The 23,197-nt window shown below is 42.0% G+C and overlaps 1 protein-coding gene across 7 annotated transcripts in view; it reads left to right on the forward strand.

The window, feature by feature from the left end:
- CPEB1 (cytoplasmic polyadenylation element binding protein 1) overlaps window positions 1–23,197 on the forward strand; it is a 69,170-nt gene that overhangs the window by 19,879 nt on the left and 26,094 nt on the right. For all 7 annotated transcript variants that reach the window (XM_056572625.1, XM_056572623.1, XM_056572628.1 and 4 more), the window contains exons 2-5: window positions 11,432–11,609; window positions 13,383–13,580; window positions 20,840–21,054; window positions 21,253–21,502. In XM_056572625.1, the coding sequence (XP_056428600.1) occupies window positions 11,534–11,609; window positions 13,383–13,580; window positions 20,840–21,054; window positions 21,253–21,502 (739 nt within the window). In that variant the 5' untranslated portion in view covers window positions 11,432–11,533. The remainder of the gene's footprint in view (window positions 1–11,431; window positions 11,610–13,382; window positions 13,581–20,839; window positions 21,055–21,252; window positions 21,503–23,197) is intronic.

Genomic DNA, 23,197 nt, shown 5'->3' on the forward strand with positions numbered 1-23,197 from the left:
GGGTTAAACCGCACGGTCAATGGCATAGGCGCAAAATTGCAAAGTCTAAAATAGCATAGTTTTGGTCACGTTTTTTTTTATTTTTTTTTTATTTTTATTTTTTTACCATAAATTTATAAAAAGCGATCAAAAAGTCCGATCAAAACAAAAATGGTACTGATATAAACTTCATGTCACGTTGCCAAAAATGAGCCCTCATACATCCCCATATGTGGAGAAATAAAGTTTATAGGGGTCAGAAGAGGACATTTTTAAACGTATTTTTCATGCATGTAGTTATGATTTTTTTTCCAGAAGACAAAATCAAACCTATATAAGTAGGGTATCATTTTAACCGTATGGACCTACAGAATAAAAGTGTAATTTTCACCAAAAAATGCACTGTGTAGAAATTGAAGCTCCCAAAAGTTAAAAAATGGCGTATCTTTTTATATATTCTCTCAAAAAATAAGCCATATGGATTTTTAGGTGGAAAATTGAAAGGGTTATGATTTTTAAGTAAGGAGGAAAAACAAAAATGCTTAAAACTGAAACGCTGAGTCCTTAAGGGGTTAAATTACTTTTCCTCAGATACCCAAGTTAGGACTCACACATTCCATATCTTTCCCTTGGGTTCTCACATCCAAAGTACATAATCTTGCACTTATCCACATTAATTGAAGATTTTCCTAGTAATTATGATGGAAAATATAGATTTTATTAACCTCCTGAGCGGTAATCCCGAGCGTGGCTCGGGGTAGAATTAGAGTTCCCAGGCCGGGCTGCACGATATATCGCAAAAGCAATGCGATATAGCGATGCGGCCCACGAGGAAAAAATGCGATTATCTGCTCTGGTCGGCTCCCGTTGCGGGGGCCGGCCAGGGCAGGTAAAGAAAACTACAAAAAGTCAGTGTTTCCCTACCAGGGGGCCTCCAGCTGTTGCAAAACTACAACTCTCAGCATGTCCGAGGAGCCAAAGGCTGTCCAGGCATGCTGGGAGTAGTAGTTTCACAACAGCTGGAGGCACCCTGTTAGAAAAACACTGAGCTAAGTGTAAAAGGAAAAATTTGTAAAGTAAAAAAAAAATACTTTTGCTCACCTAATCCCGGTCCCTGCAGATGTCGTTCCCCTCCGTGCGCTCTGGTCCCTGCTCTCTTCACTATTCATCTTACAGGACCTTTCACTTTTCTGCCAATCACAGGCCGCAGTGGTGTAAAGCCTGTGATTGGCTGAAGGGGAAAGGGCTTGTTCTGCAGCAAATACACTAGGTTTGAAATCTGCCCGGCAAACCTAGTGTATGCTGCTGCAGGACAAGATGAGAAGGGGGGGGGGGGGGGGAAAGAGGGAGGGAATGTAACATGAAGGGGGAGAATGTGACGGGGGAGATGTGAAATTCAGTGCAAAAAATTGTACCGCTTTTGGTACAAATTTCCAGACAGAATCATACCGCCAGGGAGGTTAACAGGAGGTAAGTAATATATGCATTTCTTTCTCTGTACTTAACTCTCAGCAGCGAAAGGGTTAATGCAAAGTAACAGAAAAAACTTTAAAGGTGCAACCAAACATGAACAGGTATGAGACTCCAATCAAGGGTCTGTGAGAGGTAGAGACTTCCTTCTTTCTTGCTGCGATAACAAAAATGAACAATAAAGTCTAAGTTCACTGTAAAGTCATAAACGCAGGAGTCACCTGGATGGAGAAAAACATGTTGATGGACTGTATCAAACGATGGATCTGGAAGAGGATGAGTAAATGGGCTTCTTGGAAGAATCCGTGAAGAAGGCAACTTGAGAAGTAACTTCAATAAGCTGAAAAATAAAAAAGGAATTTATAACATAGGGGATGGGTAATATAGGGAGGGATATTACTTACCTCCTGTCGTTAATAAAATCTATATTTTCCTTCATAATTACTAGGAAAATCTTTAAACTTTTATATTATGAGCCTCCTGTCGGAATAAAATTTGAAGCTTTCAATTAAAGAAATTTCACAATTTCTTTAATTGAAGCAGGAACAATTAACAGCTTTAAAACAGGGTTAGATACATTCCTGAAACAAAATAACATTAATGCTTATGCAGAATTATAAAACTACATCCCTTCCCCTTATCCCCTTACACCCTTCCCTTCAATCCCCTGGTTGGACTTGATGGACGTATGTCTTTTTTATTAAACCATACTAACTATGTAACCGGCCCTTTGAGGGTGACCAAACTGCTGATGCAGCCCCTGATGAATTTGAGTTTGACACCCCTGATTTAAGACATCTGACTACACATAACTTAGGATGTTGTAAAAAGGTAGTATAGAAAACAGAATGAGTTAGTTTTTGTTCAACGATAATGGTGAATTGAACACCTTGAGGAGAAAAGGAGCTATGAGTTTTTTTTTTTTTTTTGTTTTTTGTTTTTTTTTTATAGAAATTAAGGATAAGAGGACTGTCAACTTGTAAGATGTTTTAAAAGAAAATCATTATATTCCCAGGACAAAAAAGATTGAGAATGAGGGATACATCCAAAGTAGATTCCTATTTAGGAAGGGGAGGTCTTCTGAATCGAATAACTCTAAGGAGTCTACAAACAAGGGGATGTTTACTGATCGGAATGGAGTCAATGAAACCATGTTCAGAAGAAATGGCTGATCTGTACAAATGAATGGTTCTGTAAGCTTTGCCAGATTCGAAAGCTTCAGAAAGGTAATTTAGGATATGTGAGATGTACAATTGGGATCAAAGTGTCGTTGAGAGCACTAATGAACCCAAAGTCGCCAGGCTGATCTGTAAGCCTTTCTGGTGCCTGGAGCCCAGGCTTCAGATAAGGGATCTCTAGTAGATTGTGAAATCTCGAGGTCAATATGTGACTACCTGAGATGAGACAGGCCACCAGAGAGAGTCCTCCTGAAAGAACAAGAGGGTGAGGATTCCCGGAGGGATCCTGAAGGATGTGAGGAAAATCGGAAAGTCTATAAAGATGTTCAGGATCTGAGGAAACCATACTTGGGATGGCCACCATGGAGCTATCAGAACTAACGTTGCTGGACAATTTGGGACAGAACTCTCAGAATCCATGTGAAAGGAGGGAACGCGTAAAGGGTTTTTGACGGCAAACATTGAAGAAATGAATCTATTCTTAGGGCTTCCGGGTCCGAACGCCAACCGAAAAATAGAGGGAGTTGGCGGATTAGACGGGATGCAAAAAGATCCATGTAGATTGGACCCCAATAGGAATTGATAATAGAAGAAATGGATGGATCCAGCTACCAGTTGCTGTGGCCGAACAGGAAACTGGTGTTCCAATCATCCACATCGGTGGAGAGGCCAGGTAAGTATTCCGCTTTTAGGATATTTTTGTCGAAACAATAGTTCCAGATATTGGAAGTTATATCTGATAAAATTTTTGAAGTTGTAACTCCCAACTTGTTATATTGGACCGCAGAGATGTTGTCCATACGCAGTAATATGCAGCAATGCGATCTGAATTTTGCAAACAACTGATATGAGGAGAACTCTTTTTCTGACCATGTTCCTCACGTGGAAAGATGACCATGACGAGCGCCCCAGCCAAGAAGGCTGGCATCTGATTCTATAATCAGATCCAGATTGCAACTGAAAATGGTATTGCCATTCCAAAGTTTGCTGTGGTAAAGCCACAAAGATAATTCTTTTATGGCTTCTGACGAAAGAGGGACATTGTCTGCGTAGGATAGCCCTCCTCTGAGATGCTGAATTTTGAGGTGTTGTAGAGCCCTGTAATGTAATGGGGCCGGGAAAATGGCTTGAATGGAGGCAGGCAGAAGGCCCACTATGCGTGCAATAGTCCTCAATGAAATCATCTGTCTGTTCAATACAGATCGGATTTCTTTCCAGATCAATTGTAATTTTTTGAGGGGAAGACAAAGTAGTTTGGGTATTGTGAAATGCAGGAATTCTACTTCCCTTGAAGGGGTCAATATTTATTTCTTCACTCAGAAAACCCTAAGCTGGTCAGTAGGGCTGGGCGGTATACCAGCTCATACCAAAAGAAATTTTTGGGCTGCACTATATGAATTTTTCCCATACCGCATCACCGGTTGGGCCCCTCCCCCTTGGAAATGAATTATCAGCCAAGCGCAGCGCTGATAATCATATGCTACCCGCCAGCTCTGTTCTGTTTTGTGGATGGGGGACCCATTCAGAGGATCTAGGATGAGTGATAGATTCTGGATCGAAAAAGGGATTGCCTTTGACTATCCAGAATAATATTAGATCCCATATTGTCAATGGTAGTGTTCAACAGGGATATCAGAAATTTCCCCTTCAGAAGTCATTGTTGGAAATTGTTCCATCTGAAAATCCTCAGATTCAGAGGATGATGCAATGTAAGAATCCAGTTTTGGCTTTTTTTTTATTTTATATTTTTTTAAAAGCTCATTTACCAGCACCTTTTTATGACCTAGCTAGTTGTGGGGTGGACTCCTCTGTTGACCAAAATTGATCGGGGGGGGGGGGTAGAAGGTTTATTCTGAGACATGGCCATGGAAATGGACTTGGGGAGAGTCATTTATAGATATAGCTATTTTTCATAGCATTATGAACTTATTTTGACAGACATGTCCACCATAGATTGAATATATTCAGGGTCTATGGTATCATATTCAGTGGCCATGTTAGCAGTGTTGTCCTGAGGAATGGATTTATCTTCCATGACTAAATACAAAATTTCCTCAACTAGAAGTGTTATCGTTTTTATAATTTTATAAGTGTGTAATATATAGTATGAGGGTTAAATATGCTCACCCTATGTCAGAGAATTCTTATAAAATTTCTGAATAAATGTTGGTGGTACAAGCAATGAGCAAGTTAGAACAACTAGCTGGAGAGACACCGAATGCTGTGAGGAGAGAGTGCGCTCTGTCGGATCTGTGAGGGAGAGCGCGATCTTGCGAGAAGCGAGAGTACCGCACAGTGAGCGCTATGAAACCGGGGATGCGAACGGCAGTGAAAGAACGGCGGAGGGAAAATACAGTTAGGGGCAGATATAAGGGAGGGGAAAATATGAAAATTTAGATTGAATTAAATGAATTTCTTGAACAATGAACGTATTAAACCAAGTGGGATGATAATGGATATATGAGAACAGTGGAAATGTCACAGTAAAGAATACATGTATTTGGTTCCCTCATATATATTAGTACTTATCTTGCTGAGAACAGCGAGAAAGAAGGAAGTATCTACTTCTCACAGACCCTTTTATGCACTAGGTCCTGTGCTGACTGACTGGTGTCTCATACCTGTTCATGTTTGACTTGAAGTAGAGGAGGCACTGGATTGCAGTTACTTGAATTTTATTCCTCAGGTCACAGATACAAAATGGCCGACGGGCCGTTTCTTGCTCCCATGCGCTTAATCATGGCCAGTGATTAAGCGCATGTGAGCGAGAAACGGCCCGTCAGCCATTTTGTATCTGTGACCTGAGGAATAAAATTCAAGTAACTGCAATCCAGTGCCTCCTCCACTTCTTCTCCAAGTGGGATATTTTGCTTCTGTGGTTTCCGAGGGTTGAGCACGGTTTACGTTACCTTCGAAGTGCCCAGGTGTAAAAACTGAACTACACTACAGCAGCCAGCAGAATTTAAAGGTATGTGGCAGTGCGGTACTCATTTTCTTCTACCTGAAGAATGGCCTGTTAATGTTTGTATGCACCTTTTTGAATTTTTTTTTTTTTTTTTTTTTTCCCCTATGGCTCATGATGGCACCTTTTGGAGAGACCGCCTCCTTCCTCAGGACAGGAAACAGGAACTGGAAACAGTTTGCATATAAGGACCATAGAAGATGCTATTCCCCAGTTCTGTTTCCTGTCCTGCGGATGGTAACTCGGACGGGTCACGTACTTCGGGAAGTTTGCATGCAAGTATGGGGACTGTGGGGGCCCTGGTCTAATTGGGACATACAGGGTACCTGCAAGCGTGACTTATTCAGCGCACGTCACAACAGTGCGCTTTCGCCGGGAGGTGAAGGGGCGCTGCGGCCTATTCCAAGTACCCAGAGAGGGAAGTCCTTGCGGCTTCTGACTGGAAAGGGCAGAATCCGGCAGGGGATTTAAAATGGAGGGATGCCCAGCCAGTCCCATACCTCTCCAGGATCCAGGAGAGGTGCTTGCTCCAAGTCAGTGACTTATGGAACAAGTGACCCGCATTGAAATGGAGCCTGCTGTAACAGCCGAACCGGTACTATGGTGGGGTAAGGGGATACCTGTCCCATGATGTTTTTTTGCACCCTTTTAATAGTAGTTTTTGTTCATTTGTTTTAGGCTAAGGAAACACATAGGAAGGCTAAATGTAAGAGTAAAGAGTTCTTTGTAGAAAGAAGCTGGATCCAAATTGTTTAAGTTCACATTGTGAAGCCTGTGTTTAAAAGGATTGTGGAGGATGTGTCTCCGTCTTTCTCCAAAAGTATGCAGGAGGTAGTCCGAGAAGAGATTAAGGCCTGTATGTCCACTTGGTCATCTGTGCAGCCAAAGCCTAGTTATTCCACTATAGCCATCCATTCTTCTGTACCTGGTTTTTCAGAGCAAAGATTTTTTTGAATTGGAAGGTGATTTGGATGAAGAGTCAGACATTTGGGAGGAGGTTCATAGCGGTGCTCTTTTTCCTACTGAATGTGGACGGTCTAGTCAGTGGTCAGATCTACCATGAAGCTTGATGATAGGATTGAGCCTTTATCTGTGCAAGATCGCATGTATGAAGGCTTCACACCCCGCAAAATGATTGATTGGATTTCCAGTGCATAACTCTCTGATCTCTATTGTCTGAATGGCAAAGACCAGATAAGAGATATGCTATAGTACCGAGCATTATTAAGAGAAAATATCCTTTTCAGGAAGAATTCACCGTCAATTGGGATAGAATTGATCCGCCTGTAGCTAAGATGTCTAAAAAAGCAGCCCTACCATTTGAGGATGCCGGCTCTCTAAAGGAGCCAATGGACTGAAGGGCTGATGGATTTCTTAAAAGAGCCTGGGAAGCAGCAGCAGGCTCCTTCAGACCAATTTGTGCTACCACATCTGTGGCAAGATCTTTAAAGGTCTGGATTGATCAGCTGGAGGAGCAGATCAGGGATGGTGCTCCTAGAGACCAATTGCTTCAATCAATCCCTACCTTGGCAGCAGCTGCAGACTTTATATCGGATGCTTCTGCAGACACCCTAAGACTATCTGCTAAAGCCTCGGTCTGTGCCAACTCTGCCAGATGGGCTATTTGGGTTAGAGTGGAAAGGAGGTGATCTTGCCTCCAAATCTAAATTATGTGCTATACCCTGTGAAGGTTCCTTTAATTTTGGGACTGATTTAGATCTGGTCTTAGAGAAAGCAGCAGATAGGAAGAAGGCCTTTCCCTTGATCCCTTCCTTCCCCAACCAGAACAAGATGCCCTTTCGTGGGAGAGGAAGGGTGGGATTTCAGAGAGGTTCATACAGGGCCAGGCAGTGGCGAGGCCAGAGAAGCAGAGGTTTCATGTTCACTACCCCTGAAACCTCCAAGAAGTCCAGTCAGCAATGACTTGAGGTTCCCAGTGGGGGGGCAGGTTGTCTCATTTTCTTCCCCAATGGGAGAAAATTTCTGCAAGCCACTGGGTTTTGTTCACAATAAAAACTGGTTTAAAAAGTTTTCTCAGGTCTCCCGACTCCCAGACTTGTTCCAACAGATCTCTGAAAGTTTCCAGAGCAACAAGCTGCCCTAGAGAAAAGGATTTTCTCCTTTATTCAGAAGAGTTCTGGTTCAGGTTCTGGAAGAAGAGCGAGGTCTGGGATTCTACTCCATGCTCTTCCTGGTAAGAAAGCCCAATGGCTCCTTCCGCACTATAATAAATCTCAAGCTATTGAATAGTTTCCTGAAGTACCAGAAATTTTGGATGGAAACAATTCAATCAGCTATCCTGAACCAGAACTGTTTTATGGTCATTTTGGACTTGAGGGACGCATATTATCACGTCCCGATTTTCCAAGGTCATCAAAAATATATTTAAGAGTAGCGGTAGTCTTGGGAACCTGCCTGTTTCGCCTCCAGTTTCAGGCGCTTCCCTTTGGCCTATCACAGGCTCCCTGAGTCTTCACCAAACTTATGGCCAAGGTGATGGCCCATGTAAGAACAAAATAGTCATAGTTCTGTACTTAGACTATTTCCTTTTTAGTGTCAGACTCGGAGGAGCTCATGATTCGGCAGGTTCTTCAGACTCAAAAAAATTCTGTTGAAACTAGGGTGGAAAGTGAATCTAGACAAATCCCACCTGGTCCCTTCTCAGGTATGCACATTCCTGGGGATAGGCCTGGATTCCACCTGTCAAATCTCCTTTCTTCCCCCAATCCAAGGTGATTTTGGTCAGGCAGAAAGTGTCTCAGCTACTGAAACTAAAGGAGCTCCTCATAAGGGAGGCCATGTCTGTCCTGGGCCTGTTAACTTCTTGTATCCCAGCGGTTTTATGGGCTCAGTACCATTCGAGAAGGCTACCGGAACAAATCCTGAGCCAGTGGGACGGGGTCCCCGATTCACTAGACACTCGAATGACCCCTTCAGCCCAAGTAAAGAGGTTCCTTCTCTGGTGGTTACATCCGGCTAATCTAGAAAAGGGCATTTATTGGGTAAAGAACAAATTTTGCCTTGCTACAGACTCAAGCCCCCGGGGGTGGGGAGCCCACGGAGAATCCTTAATCCTTCAGAGTCAATGGAGTCAGGAGATTTCCAGAGAATCTCAGAACCTAAGGGAATTGAAGGCAGTCCTGTTCGCCATCTCTCAATCCGTTCCTCTGCTTGGCAGAAAAGACCTAAAAGTTCTGTCAGACAATTACACGGTAGTATGTCCCCTTCCCTCATGAGGACTTGTCATCACATCTTCAGACTGGCAGAGATGCATCTCAGCTCCTTGTTTGCACTCCATCTAAAGGGGTCCCAAAATCAGGTGGCAGACTCTCAGCAGACCTTGCCTGAACCAAGGGTATTGGGCATTAAATCAGACTATTTTTCTCCAGATTTGTCAACGTTGGGGTACTCCCCGCATAGATCTGTTCGCCTCAAAGGCCAACAGGAAAGTAGTGTTTGTTTGATTTATTTATTTATTTTTTTCTCCGTCACCAGCGGATCACCCCCTAGGGATAGACACTTTTTCACAGTTGGTGCAGGGGACATTATGCCTTCCCTCCTGTCGGGTTACTTCCAAGAGTCCTAAGGAAGATCAGAGAGGTCCTAAGGAAGGGCGAGAGTAGTGGTCATTGCCCCATTCTGGCCCCGCAGGGTATGGTTCACCTGGTTATGGATGTCAGTGTCAGATCCCTGGATCCTTCCAGAATCCCCGAACCTTCTACATCAGGGGCCGGTTAAGCATGCCGAGAACTCCAATCTGCATCTGACGGCATGGCGGTTGAGTGGTGCATCTTAGAACAAAGGGGTCTTTCTGATCGTGTTATTACTACTCTTTTGGCGAGCAGAAAAAATAACTTCTCAAATTTATTTAAGAACTTGGAAAGCCTTTGGTAGATTCATGCAAAACCCTATTGATGATCTTAAAACTCCTGACATCCCAAAAATAGTTTTTGCAAGTATCAGCACTTAGTGCTCTTTTTGATTATAAACTAGCGGAACATCCCTGGATAATTTTTTTTTATTTTTTTCAGCAGCAGTTAGGATGTCTCCGGTGGTTAGACCATTGGTTCCACCTTGGGACTTAAATATTGTCCTAAATAGTCTCACTAAAACTCCTTTTGAGCCATTAGTTGAGGTTCCCTTAAAGATTCTTACCTTTTTAAGCTTGTGTTTCTTTTGGCAGTCACGTCCGCCAGGAGGGTTGGGGAAATTACTAGTTTCTCGATTAACCAGCCCTATTTGTCTGTCTTTAATAGAGTGGTGTTGTCACTTGATCCAGCCTTTCTCCCAAAGATGGTCTCTGACTTCCATAGAACTCAAGTTGTGATTCTACCTTCCTTCTGTGAAAATCCTAAAAATGACAAGGAAAAAGAATTCCATTATCTAGATGTTAGAAGATGTCTTCATTATTTGGAGAGATCTAAAGAATGGTGCCGAAGTTGTTAGTTCAATTCCAGGGGCCGAATAGAGGTAGAGCAGCTGCTCCTAGCACTGTGGCAAGGTGGATAAAACAATCCATCCAGCTAGCATACACTTCTGCAAATCTAAATCCCCCTTCAGGGTTTAGTGCTCATTCTACCAGATCAGTTTCTACATCCTGGGCAGAAAGAGCCTCAGCTTCTATTCAGCAGCCACCTGGAGTTCACCACATACCTTTTACAAACTCTACAGGTTGAATCAAATGAGATGAGGAACTTTCATTTGGTCGTAAAGTTCTCCAGGCAGTAGTGTCCCCCCCCCCCCCCACCTAATTATTGGTCTAGTCTACTCACTCTCCAAAGGTGCCATCATGGGCGATAGAGAAAACACAAATTACTCTTACCAGTAATTGTTTTTCGATGAGCCCATGATGGCACCTACTAATTCCCTCCCATGTTATATGTAAAAAAAAATAGGGAGATAAATTAAGATTTCCTAGCTATGTATGTAGGTTATGGTTGATTATTATTCATTGATTCCTTTTTGGGTTGTTAATCCTTGATACTTGTGTAAGACCTGGGGAATAGCAGCTCCTATAGTCCTTATATGCAAACTGTTTCCAGTTCCTGTTTCCTGTCCTGAGGAAGGAGGCAGTCTCTCCAAAGGTGTCATCATGGGCTCAACAAAAAAACTATTACCGGTAAAAGTAATTTGTTTTTCTGTTACTTTGTATTAACCCTTTCGCTGCCGAGTTTAGTAAAGAGAAATATGCATATATTATGAGCCTCCTGTCGGAATAGAATCTTAAGTTGCCAGAACTTGGAACATTTCTCTAGTTTAATGAAATCTTCTATTTGGCACATACCTCCAGGAACATTAACCCTGCCAGAAATACATAAAAAAATAAAATAAATAAATAAAAATAAAAAATTTGTAAATTTGTAATGTAAATGTGCTAATAGTTCCTTGGTTCTCTATAGGGGAGGGGGGGGGGGGGGGGTCACCCTGACAACTCCTGTAGCCCTGCCAGACCCCCAATCAAGTTCAGACTTTGAGCCAAGGCAAAATTTTGCACATGCATGGTCTCTGTGGGACTCTTCACATGGCCTCAGATTTGGGCTCTGTGGTCCAGTCCAGCCAGCTCACAGGTGCAGAAATATGGGTTGATACATTTTTGTAGAGGATGTGGCAGACGGCAGTGTATAAAGAAATGTTGTTGCTGCAGCACAAGTTTGAAAAAGACCTAGGTGCCAGGGTGAAATTCTTGGTGCATCGGTTTGCCTGGGCTAGATCTAAGCCGTGAGGCAATGGTTGAAAATTTAGCCACTAGGGCAGATTATATTTCTGTTGCGCACATGAGCTCCTAATGCACAAGCTATGTGTTTGATTACAAATGGTAACATGTATTTTGCTTTCAATACAGAAGGATGATCTAGGGAGAAGCAAGGATTGCTGGGGATGCCCTACAGACACCCCAGCACTCTCTACATGCAGCAATGCTGACATCTTCCGCAGGATAAACGCTATGCTGGATAATTCTCTGGACTTTACTGGGGTCTGCACTACCCCTAATGCCAAGGGTAAATGTGACCATCTTCAAGGTATGCCTTTTATGAATTTTCTGTTCTTAAAAAAAAAAAAAATAATGTATATAATTTTTTTTTTAATCATACACTACATGGATAAGCTATAGATCTGTCAGACTACTTGGATTTCTCAGAAGTACCATAAAAAAGCAATGTTTTTCTGTAAATGTATGGCTTTCTAGTTTTACCATTTGTGTACACAGAAATGTGCCTATTCATTAATGCAATCCTATGCTAAAGGATGTGTAATACAAAGAAAAGGCATATGCAGATCAAATCCAAATCATCTTATGGAAAATAACTGCAGTTGTAGACATATTTAAAAAAAAGTAAAAACCTAATCAAAAAGTTACAATCAGAGATGGGGCTGCACGGTGCGGACACTAAGGTCCCCGGGGCTATACAGATGTATGGATAATATCAAACAATACTAAATTAAAAAAATATTGATCACTACCAGCCTAATAGCCAGCAGTGCAACTGACCCTATAGTAGAGATATCAAAGCCAGCAAACACAATTAACAGAAAAAAGAAAGATGACCCCTACTGGGGAATCAATCCAGTGTGCTTATTGCATGGTAGAAAGACAGTAATTACCTAATGGAAATACACCAGGACCTCTGACACCCAACGTTTCGCTAGATCAGCTTCTTCCGGGGCATGTCGTGATAACTAGTTAAAATATAAACTGACAAAGCACAAGGCGCTACCAAGTGTTTGGGGCTGTGTGTGTATGTTTTCAGGGGTTTATTCACTTTAAAAAAAAATCAGGCCAGTTAAGCCCCCACAGAGTACTACTGATAGCCTTGGCTTAGCACTGATATCTGCAATCTTCTTAAATGGTCTGTCAGAACACAAGCCATGCACATAGATCCAGAATGAATGGCGTGAAACAGACAAGATCATCTCTGGCTGCTATCTGGACTTGTCAGAACCCCACCACCACCACCACAATGACGAGTCTTTTTAAATCCTACATGATCAGGGAATCTTAAAAGGTTATGGCGGACATCAGTATAATTGCTGGTGTCTGCCATTAGCAGCAGGTCCCTGCTTGATAGCAGCAAGGACTTTCAGTTAGCACAGCTCCGGCACTTGCTTCATAGATGGTAAATCTGCTGCTTAGTGCCAGGGCACAGCTATGCAAATCATATGTCCTCCAGGGGTTAAAATATATAATGAAACCAGGGGAGGAAAAAATAACCCAGGAAATATTTATTTTTGCTTTTTAACGGGTGAATGTATACAAACTAAATTAACTATTCAAAATGTTTAATTGAATGTGCCAATTTAAATTTTGTTTTGAAATACACAATATCCACTTTTCTGAAGTTTATCCCTATGGCTTCCTGGTAAACAGCAGCTTATAGAGCAAGCGCTTTCTATATTCCAGGCAAACAGATGATGCTAGCACAATGATGAAGCATTGCTGCTGCTGAATCAGGCTTGGAGTCAGTCCAGAACTGAAAGGGAGGGGTTTTGGAAGGGCTGAGAGAGGGAACAGGCAGGGCCACTTGAAGCAAAGATTCCTGCGCACGTAAATGCAGGAGCTTTGCTTCAATATATTTTTCCCTGGCAGATACTGGATCCAATTTTTTGCTTCTGCATTTTCTCTGAGATGTTAAATGGCTATGGTTCTTGAATTAACACTGATAGCAAGACATAAAGGGTGGGGTGTGGACAATGCAATACATTGTTTAGGGGTATAGCATTGGATGCTTCCTTCTGCAGGTGAAGGTTTGGGTTTATGTAATAGAACATCAGATAAATGTCTTCCTATTGAGCAGATTTTACAGATCCAGAAGGAGCTTCAAGCAGGATGCTCTTCCCCACGTCACACGATCAGACTCCTCGTGGCCTTCCTGACACAAATGACTTGTGCCTTGGTCTGCAGTCCCTTAGCCTCGCAAGTTGGGACAGACCGTGGAGCACTCAGGACTCAGAGGTTTCTGGACAGTCCAGCACACAATCTGCTGCCCAGTCAGGTGAGGCAATCTTAATTTTATATACTACTGGCTAGTAAAGCTATACGCTTGACACAAGTTTAGAGAATAACTAAAATGCCTTGTCATTTTAATCTGATTTTAAAGGGGTTGTCTTAGCAGCAGAAAGGTCCTACATTTTCTGCCCAGTCATCTTTAAAATTAAGTATACTGTTCCCTGACACCATCGCACAATATGTTGAATACCTCACACACATGTCAAAAACCTGCAGTCACTGCAACATGGGTAACTTCATGCAACTATTGGCTGTAGTATGTGGGCTTTTTCAACCACATTATAAAGACAAGTACACACCCCATCCTGTCTGGGAGCAGTATACTTCAGAGATGACCAGGGTGCAGAGCAAGATCTGCTTCTCTGAAAACCCCTTTTAAAAAGCATGGCAAACAGAACTGCTGTTAGTCATGCCGTAAATGATCCTCACAGATTGGACCTTTTTGAGTTCAGTAACAAACGTGATTGAACATCTTCTTCTGAATGGTTTTAACAACTGTTACAGTATTTCTTAACCTTTTAGAATACGTTGCATTAGATTTAATGTTATTTTTAGTGAATAGTTTTTTCACTTGTATAATGGCGGCAGTACTTAATCTGCTTAGTTATGCATTGGCTGATTTTATTGCATACAAAATGTTGGTGATCCCTCCGGTTACCATATGGACCACAAACTTAACACCATAATCGGAGTGCTCAGTCTCAACCCCCCCCCCCCCCATGTTCCACTTATGTTCAGAATGCCATGCCCACTCCAATGATACGGGCAAGCAACTACAGTGCTCATGCACTCTTCCATATACATGAATGGAGGGAGTGGCGTGACGTCCTGACCACAGCCACCCGAAGCTGGTGTTCTGAATGCCACTACCTTTTAGGATGGGGGGGGGGGGATGATATGATTTCTAGGTGCAGAGTAAAAATGTCGTATTTTCTCCCGCACTATCCACACTACTTGTGGATAGTGTGGGAGAAGCTGATTAAAACGAGCCCTACCTTGCCCAGATCCGCCTGGCCGTTCGCCCGCAATTGTAGTTTTATTCTATGTGTATATCTTGCTGTAACTGGCATGGGGGGGGGTCGCTTCTGCAGCTAACTGGCGCTGACATCAGTTACAGCAAGATATAAAAATAGATTAAAACTACAATTGCGGGCGAACGGCCGCGCAAGGTAGAGCTCATTTTAATCAGCGTCTCCCGCACTATCCACCAGTAGTGTGGATAGTGCGGGAGAAAATATCTGACAGTTTTCCTTTTTTAAAGGCTTAATTTTTATATTTTTTTATTGCATTTTGTCTAGTAAACTATGAGCTTGTCTTCATGTAGTTCTTCTTTAATGTCTCAAAGTTGACAACTTTTAATGGGTTATCAAGTTCCCAGCATCCCTTTTTTTTTTTTTTTTTTTTTTTTTCCCCCCTCTTTCCCAGCCTATTGCCCATCTCTCCCTAACCCCCTACCAGGCAGACTTCCCCAGCAGGCACAACGTCACGAATGCCTGCTGAGGGGGCAGACTTCCGCCCTTAGTTCATTTACACAGGGTGCCTCCAGCTGTTTCACCACTACAACTCCCAGCTTGCCCTGACATCTATTGGCTGTCCGGGCATGCTGGGAGTTGTAGTGGTGAAACAGCTGTAGGCCCCTGTGCAGCTCCCACCCCCAGAACAATTTTGTTAGGCGCGGCGCTAATCATACACCAACCGCCCCCACCCCGTGGCTGCCCACGCCGAAAACAATAAATTTGCCATGGCCGCGGCCCTACAACCACCCCCCTCCCCACCCCAGACATACCAAAGTGCTGCATCCAGCAGCAGCACCGCGTATATGCCGGGAGGCGGGTGAAGCCAGGGAGCCAATGCGCTCTCGCTCCCCCCTGTCTGATTTTCAGACAGGGAGCGAGCGCAGGCTGAATGTATTGGGACCGATGCCCTGCCGGCATCAGTCCGAATTCATGCATGACGTGAAGCCAGCCTGCAGCCGGCCACTACGAGGGAGACCCCTAGTGGCCGGTTTTCAAATGTAAAATAAACTAGTTTAATGAGAAAATAGATCTAATATTAGATGTTGTAGTACATGAGTACTACAACATATCAAAAAAATTTTGGCGACAGTGCCCATTTAAATGCATCCTATACAGCAGAAATCTAGATTTCTGCCTGGATTTAGGGACCAAGCACACTACTGAGATTCACTCACAAAATGACATGCTGAGGTAGAGCCTATGCCTGACACTTCAATGGCTCGTACATAGAAAGCAAGTGACTGTTTGGTTTATTGTTGACCATAATCATGCCAGAAAGGTCCAGGCATGGATAATTCAGCATATCAAAGTAGACAAAAGTGCAGTGCGCTTATCTGGCTGATTCTGCTGGAAGATTGAACATTCAAGCCTCTGCTGGAATCTAGTTCCTTGTAGGCAGTTCTGTCAAGGAACTTGCATGTGAACTGAGCAGCAGAATCAATGGGAGGGTGGTGCAAGCAGAATCTAAACAATCTCTGTAATATGAATGGGGGGGGGGGCGTAGGGTACATTCACATGGCCGTGTTTCTGGCTGAGAGTTTGAAAGGGGGTGGGCTGTCTGCAGCAGATTTTCAGCTGCCAATTTACACTATTAAAAATCCACCGCAAACCATAATGACTTCAATGGGTCTGCAGCAGATTTTAAACGCCTTCCACTGCCAAATTTCCTGCGGACAGCCGGTGAAGACTTTTTAAAACTCTGTGGGAAACATGCTGCTACACCCATGTGAATGTCTTAAGTGATCTTGGTGCCAACATGAGACCTGACTTTTATCCCCACCTCTAAATACCGGTGTACAGATTTGATGGTCAATACCGTCAAATGTTGCACAGAGATCAGTGTGGAAACAGTGAGATCGGACAACCCCTTTAAAGTGTACCTGTCAAACTTTTTATATAATGTAGATGCGATTAATGTATATTTGTAATATACATTGGTTGTGTTTTTTTTCTTCATTCAGCTACTGCCTGTGTCTCTGAGGATACCCAAGACATGTTCCTGGCTCGCATATCAGGATGATTCACAATCCAGGAACCTGCATAGAGCCTTGCTTGTTCCGCCCATGCTTCCTGTATTTGTTCTCGTCACACACAGGCAATAGCTGCAGGGACAGGACAGCATTTTTCACTAGAGATGAGCGAAGTTACAGCAACTCTATTTGTCAGGAACCTCGCAGCTCGACGGTTGCTGACTTTAGCCTGCATAAATTAGTTCTGCTTTCTGGTGCTCCGGTGGGCTGGAAAAGGTGGCTACAGTCTTAGGAGACTCTCTCCTAGGACTGTGTCCACATTTTCTAGCCCACCAGAGCACCTGAAAGCTGAACTAACTTATGCAGGCTAAAGTCAGCAACTGCCGAGAAGTTCGTTACTAATCGAATTACTGTAACTTCGCTTATCTCTATTTTTCACCCAAAAAATATACCTTTTTTATTTATTTTTTTTTTCAACCAATGTATATAAAAAAAAAACTTTTGATGTGCAGATAATACCAATATATGTATAAGGACAGGTACACTTTAATGCAGTTTTCCAGCCAGCTCTTGCTTGTCTGGTCAGATAAGCCCAAAACAGCCAAATTTGCGTAACTCCTGTTAACTTTAATGGGGGGGTTGTGCAAATGGCAAAGGCCTCCGAGCTACACGGTTTATGTAATTTTAGGAGTTATGCAAATGTCATAACTCTGCCGTTTTTTGTAACTTCCATAAAACAATGAAAGGATGGGCACAAAGAGTCTAGCTCCATGTCTTCACTTCAGGATCTGAAGGGGCCACATCACGAATTCAGCAATACAGCTTTAGTATTTACCTGGCCACTGAAACTGAAGCCCTGTTCGTCAAAATGCATTGTGTTGGCTGCAGTTCCCTGCCAGGTGTTACTGTGGTTAAAGAGTACCTGTAATGAAACCATATTTTCTGAACTAACTCAGATTATATTCACTAACTACTAACACACCTCCGGCCCTAAAAAATAAAATAAAAATTGCGAGCATTAAAAAACTCATTTTATTTTATTATTTATTTTTTTTTTTTCCCTTTTGCTGACATTTTGTGAGCTCCTGGCAGGAGAAAGTGGGCATTCCCCAGCAGGCACAATGTCATTGAAGCCTACAAGCAGTGACTTGCCATGCCCAACATGCACTTCCTAAGTTTGGACTTCTGCATGTCCGGGTGGTGACCAAATTAATTGTTTGGGAACAGAACAGAGCCGCCTAGTGGCAGTTTTTTCAATCACATTAAAAACATATATAAAGGTTGAGAATTTTAACAGCAAGTAAATAGCAAAGTTTCTTATAACGTGGAACAATATTTTAAAAGTTGTTTGACAGGTACTCTTTAAAGATAAATGTATGCACCACAGTACTGACTCAGCACTGTATCCTCTTCATTCCTGAGATCAGTAGGAGGTCCTTTAGGTCTTCTTTAGAACATGTCGTAACGTTTAAGTGAATGGGGGCTGAACTCCAGTAATTCGGCTCCTAGCTGGCATGGATTTCAGTGAGGTGCACAGGGCAGCCACAAATGTATAAATCACCTACAAATCAACTCATGAATGTTAGTCACAATGTTTAGTCTAGTTCTGGCCAGATAGCTGCTCCATACGCCTGCTCACTTCCCCTGGATTCCTCTCCCTAGAAGGGGACATGTCCCTGAGCAAGCTGTGCCTGCTCCAAGGGCTCTGGCAAGCTGTGAGAACTTAGATGCTAGAAAATGAAATTCAAATTAACTTCTACTTGGCCATTATAGTTCTGGCAAATAGATTTCCCCAAACAGGCTAAACACCCCACAATCCATGATTTATTCATGCTCCCCTCTGCTTGCCACTTCTGAGACTAGTGATGGCCTGATCAGCTGCTCACTGGTTGGGATATCGCTGCAAAAAAAGTCTCTCGGCTCATCATTCATTGCTCTGTTTTTTTTTGGTTTTTTTTTGTATGTGTATATATGTATATATATGTGTATGTGTGTATTATATGTGTGTATGTGTGTATGTATGTGTATATGTATGTATATGTATGTGTATGTATGTGTATGTATGTGTATGTATGTGTATGTATGTATGTATGTGTGTGTATATATAATATATATTATACATATATATTATACATATAATACATATATATTATACATATATATTATACATATATATATTATACACATATATATATTATACACATATATATATATATATATTATACATATATATATATATATATTATACATATATTATACATATATATATATATATATATATATATATATATATATATATATATATATATATATATATATATATATATATATATATATATATATATTATACATATATAATATATATATTATATTTTTTTTGCCAAGATGTTAATCTCCTACTTAAAGGGGGGTACTCCAACTAGTGAAAAACATGTTTTCAAATAATCTGGTGCCAGAAAGTTAATCAGATCTGTAAATTACCTCTATCATCTGCTGTAAGCTCCAGAAAAAGTTGTGTAGTTCTTTCCAGTCTGACCACAGTGCTCTTAACAGCTTTGTCTAGAGTAGAAGCAAATCCCCATAGCGATCTTCAGCTCTGGACTGTTCCTGACAGAGGCTGCAGCAGAGAACACTTCTCAAGCTGCTGAATACTACAGAGAAAGTTGTTTAGTTCTTTCCAGTCTATGTTCTGGATGGTATAGACCTTCCAGTACTAATACTGTCCAGCTGCAACATAACCTCTGTCCAAGCTGAATTAAAACCTAAAACAAATCTGAAGGGAGGGTGGGATTGGCACATCTGTGCTCATTTCTGTCCTTTCTTTCAGACTCCTGTCTGAAAAGAGGAGGGAGTTACAGAGCAGCTTGTAGTGATTGAAGAGACCAGCACAGCAGGCTCAGGGAGGAAGTGAAGCATGGATAGGAAAGCTCAGTGCTTGGGACATGACCATTCCTGAAGTGTCTGAGTAAGCAGCAGTACAGAAGGATTTGTGAGCCAAATACAGAAGCTAGACATATAAAATACGAGAGAAAAACCTCACTATATCATGCAGATCTCTGACTGGTATGCTTTAAGGTTGGCATGTAACATGGAAATTTACTGTCATACTGTCAAATGAAATTGTTGCCTATGCTGCAGGAACTCATCTAATATACTTGTCAAATGTAGAATTTGATGTACTGGAAAGATATTGTAATACTTAACTTTCCATGGTTTCAAAGAAAGATGAACATCTGTAAGCTGCATAGTCACGTCCTACAGAAGTATACAAAGGATATTAATACAGGAAGTACTATAAAGTAATGACCAGTCTTAAATAAACTACCTGAATATACTGCTGCAGTTAAGGCAATGATAATAACCAAAAAAGAGGGGCACAAAGTACTGACCTATGGTCCAACCTTGTCTCTGGTATACAGAGAAATACAAATAATACCCAAGAAAATTACACAGAGACCTAAAATAGTGAAAAAGTATATATAGTCTTTATTATTAGTGACTGATTTTTAAAAACAGAATTTTAAAAGGAACGACAGTGGACAGACTACTAAGGCGTCTGGATGAGGGACAGAAGCAAAACTGGGCTACAGAACATCAATAAGAAATGGGAGATACTGAAGTGACCCCCCATCCAGGTGTATATACACGTAAAAGGTATAGGCTGTACAAAAATATACTAGCAATTAAATACCAACATATATATAAACATATACACTCAGGATAACTATATAGATGTAAATCCCGTATTGCACAATGCCCAGGGAGAAAAAAATGACCGCACAACGGAACAAAATAAAGTATGCAATTATGAGTGGTAAAAGGGTGAAAGAGTAAAGAGTCCCAGGAACCGGGATTAAACAATGCATCAATGTTCAGCAATCACCAAGGTCCTGGAAAATGACTCAAATATTAATCACCCATCTCACATCACAAGGGCATACAGCGGACATCTTACCCTTATGCAGAACGCCACCCCTACAACGTTGTTTCGCAACAAGCTTCCTCAGGGAGTATGAGTTAAGGCAATGATTCAGCAAAATGCATCTTTGGCAATCTGTGCCAGGTCCCAAAATGGCTAAATTGCGCAGATATCAAGCACACAGTCCTGTTGTCCACATTGGCGTACTTTTGGCAGTACTAGCAGCATTACAATTTTCTACATAAGACTGTCTGTGTAAATCTGAAGGTGTGACAGTTTTATTTTTTTGTGCATGATACAATTTATTTTTTATTCCCCCATCCCCCCCCCCCCCCTCCAGTTTTCAACCTACTCAACCCCCTAGGAAAACCTCCACCTCTAGGCTTCTTGCCCTTGGATCCAATCGGCTCAGACTTGGTGGAAAAGTATTCTTCACCACTCCTACGCAGCTCCCGCTTGGATAGCCGCTCTATCTTAGACTCTCGTTCTAGCAGCCCTTCTGATTCAGACACTAGTGGATTCAGCTCTGGCTCAGATCACCTTTCAGATTTGATTGTAAGTAGAGTTTAATGATCAGACAACGTAAAATGTGTGTTATATTGAAGCAGTAAGGGCCTTGTTGTTTGCAATGTGTGTATTAACTTTTGTAACAATTCTTGAATGGAACTTGTATTAAACTTCAGAAATATGGCTAAGTCTTTCTACAGTATTTGGCTGCCTTTTAATTGACTTTTTTCCCACCTTTATTTCCAGTCTAGTCTGCGTATTTCTTCACCTCTACCTTTTCTCCCATTTGGAAGTGGAGTTACCCGGGACTCTCTAAATAGAGTTGGCTCAAGGCTTGATCCAGATCATGCTGCTCTAGCAGCAGCTTCTGGTTCCCCCATAGGAATGCCAAAAAGATGGCCTGGCACATCTGTATGGCCATCATGGGATTTGCTGGAATCTGCTGATGATCCATTCAGCATTGAAAGGGAGGCACGCCTACACAGACAGGCTGCAGGTAAGATTGGGCTGAGCAAATTTGCTATTGGCTTTCTTGTGCAAAATGTGCAAGCTGATCAGTAAAATGCTGTTAAAGGACATATTCTGTTATCTTACTCAAAGCTGCTACAAAATGTTAGTACAATTTGTGCTTAACAGATCTGTCCTGAGACAGGGGCTCCCTTTGCCAAACTCTGATGCCAATTTCTATTGACTGCAGAATTTAAGTAGTATGCTGCTGAAATTGGAGCTCTTTCTAGCTGTTGCAGGCAGGCCAGTATGAAACAGGCAGGTGTTTCTCATCACTTGCATGTGCTGAGTCTCATAGATTACTGTGCCGCTCAGTGGAGCTATGCAGTATTGGGGTGCATTCACACAAGGTTTTAGCTAGTCATGGCTGTTAATTTTGGCAATATTGGAACTAAATCAAAAGTAGGAAAAAATCTAATTGGACATGAGTGACTCCAAAAATGGGCTGGACAAAATTGGCACCCTTCACTTACTATTTCCAAAGGGTATGCAACCAAATATTAACTGAAATCAGTCGCTTCCTATAACCATCAATAAGCTTCTTACACCTCTCAGTCAGACTGTTGGACCACTCTTCCTTTGCAAACTGCTCCAGGTCTCTCTTATTGGAAGGGTGTCTCTTCCCAACAGTCTCCAGCGCTTTGTTGCCACCCATTTCTGGGTGCTTTTTGATGTATGTTTTTAGGGTCATTGTCCTGCTGGAAGACCCAAGATCTCAGACTCAAACCCAGATTTCTGACGCTGGGCTGTATGTGCAGTGCGACCCAAAATCCATTGGTAATCCTCAGACTTCATGATGCCTTTCACACATTCAAGGCACCCAGTGCCAGAGGCGGCAAAACCACCCCAAAACATCATTGAACCTCCACTATATTTCACTGCAGGTACTGTGTTCTTTTCTTTGTAGGCCTCATTACATTTTCGGTAAACAGTAGAATGATGTGCTTTACCAAAAAACTCTATTTTGGTCTCCTCTGTCAACAAGATGTTTTCCCAGAAGGATTTTGGCAAAAGGTAGTCTTGCTTTTTTTTAGTCTGTCAGCAGTGGGGTTTTTCTGGGTCTCCTGCCATAGGGTTTCATTTCAGTTAAATTTCAAAGGATAGTTTGCACTAACACAGATGCTCCCTGTGCCTGCAGGAGAGCTTGAATATCTTTGGAACTTGTTTGGGGCTGCTTATCAACCATCTGGACTATCCTGTGTTGACACCTTTCATAAATGTTTCTCTTCTGTCCACACCCAGAGAGATTAGCTACAGTGCCATGGGTTGCAAATTTGAGGATGGAGGGATGATTTCTGTTGTCCATGCTTGGTGTGGCATGCAAGGACTAAGGGAACTTCTCTCCTTTTTATTTGCTTTCAGGGGTAATTTCTATATTGCCCACACCTGTTACTTGCCCCAGGTGAGTTTAAAGGAGCAACACATGCTTGAAACTTATTTTTCCACAATATTGAAAGGGTGCCAATAACTTTGTCCAGCCCACTTTTGGAGTTTGGTGTGACATTATGTCCAATTTTATTTCATTTTTTTTTTTTTTTTTTTTTCCCTCCCTTCTTTGGTTTCGTTCCAATACACACAAATGGAATAAACATGTGTATAACAAAACATGTTACTGCAATCCATTTCTGTGAGAAATACTTAATTTTCTTGAAAATTTTCAGGGGTGCCAACATTTACGGCCATG

Source organism: Hyla sarda, chromosome 4 (assembly GCF_029499605.1).
Source record: "Hyla sarda isolate aHylSar1 chromosome 4, aHylSar1.hap1, whole genome shotgun sequence".
Lineage (NCBI taxonomy): Eukaryota > Metazoa > Chordata > Amphibia > Anura > Hylidae > Hyla > Hyla sarda.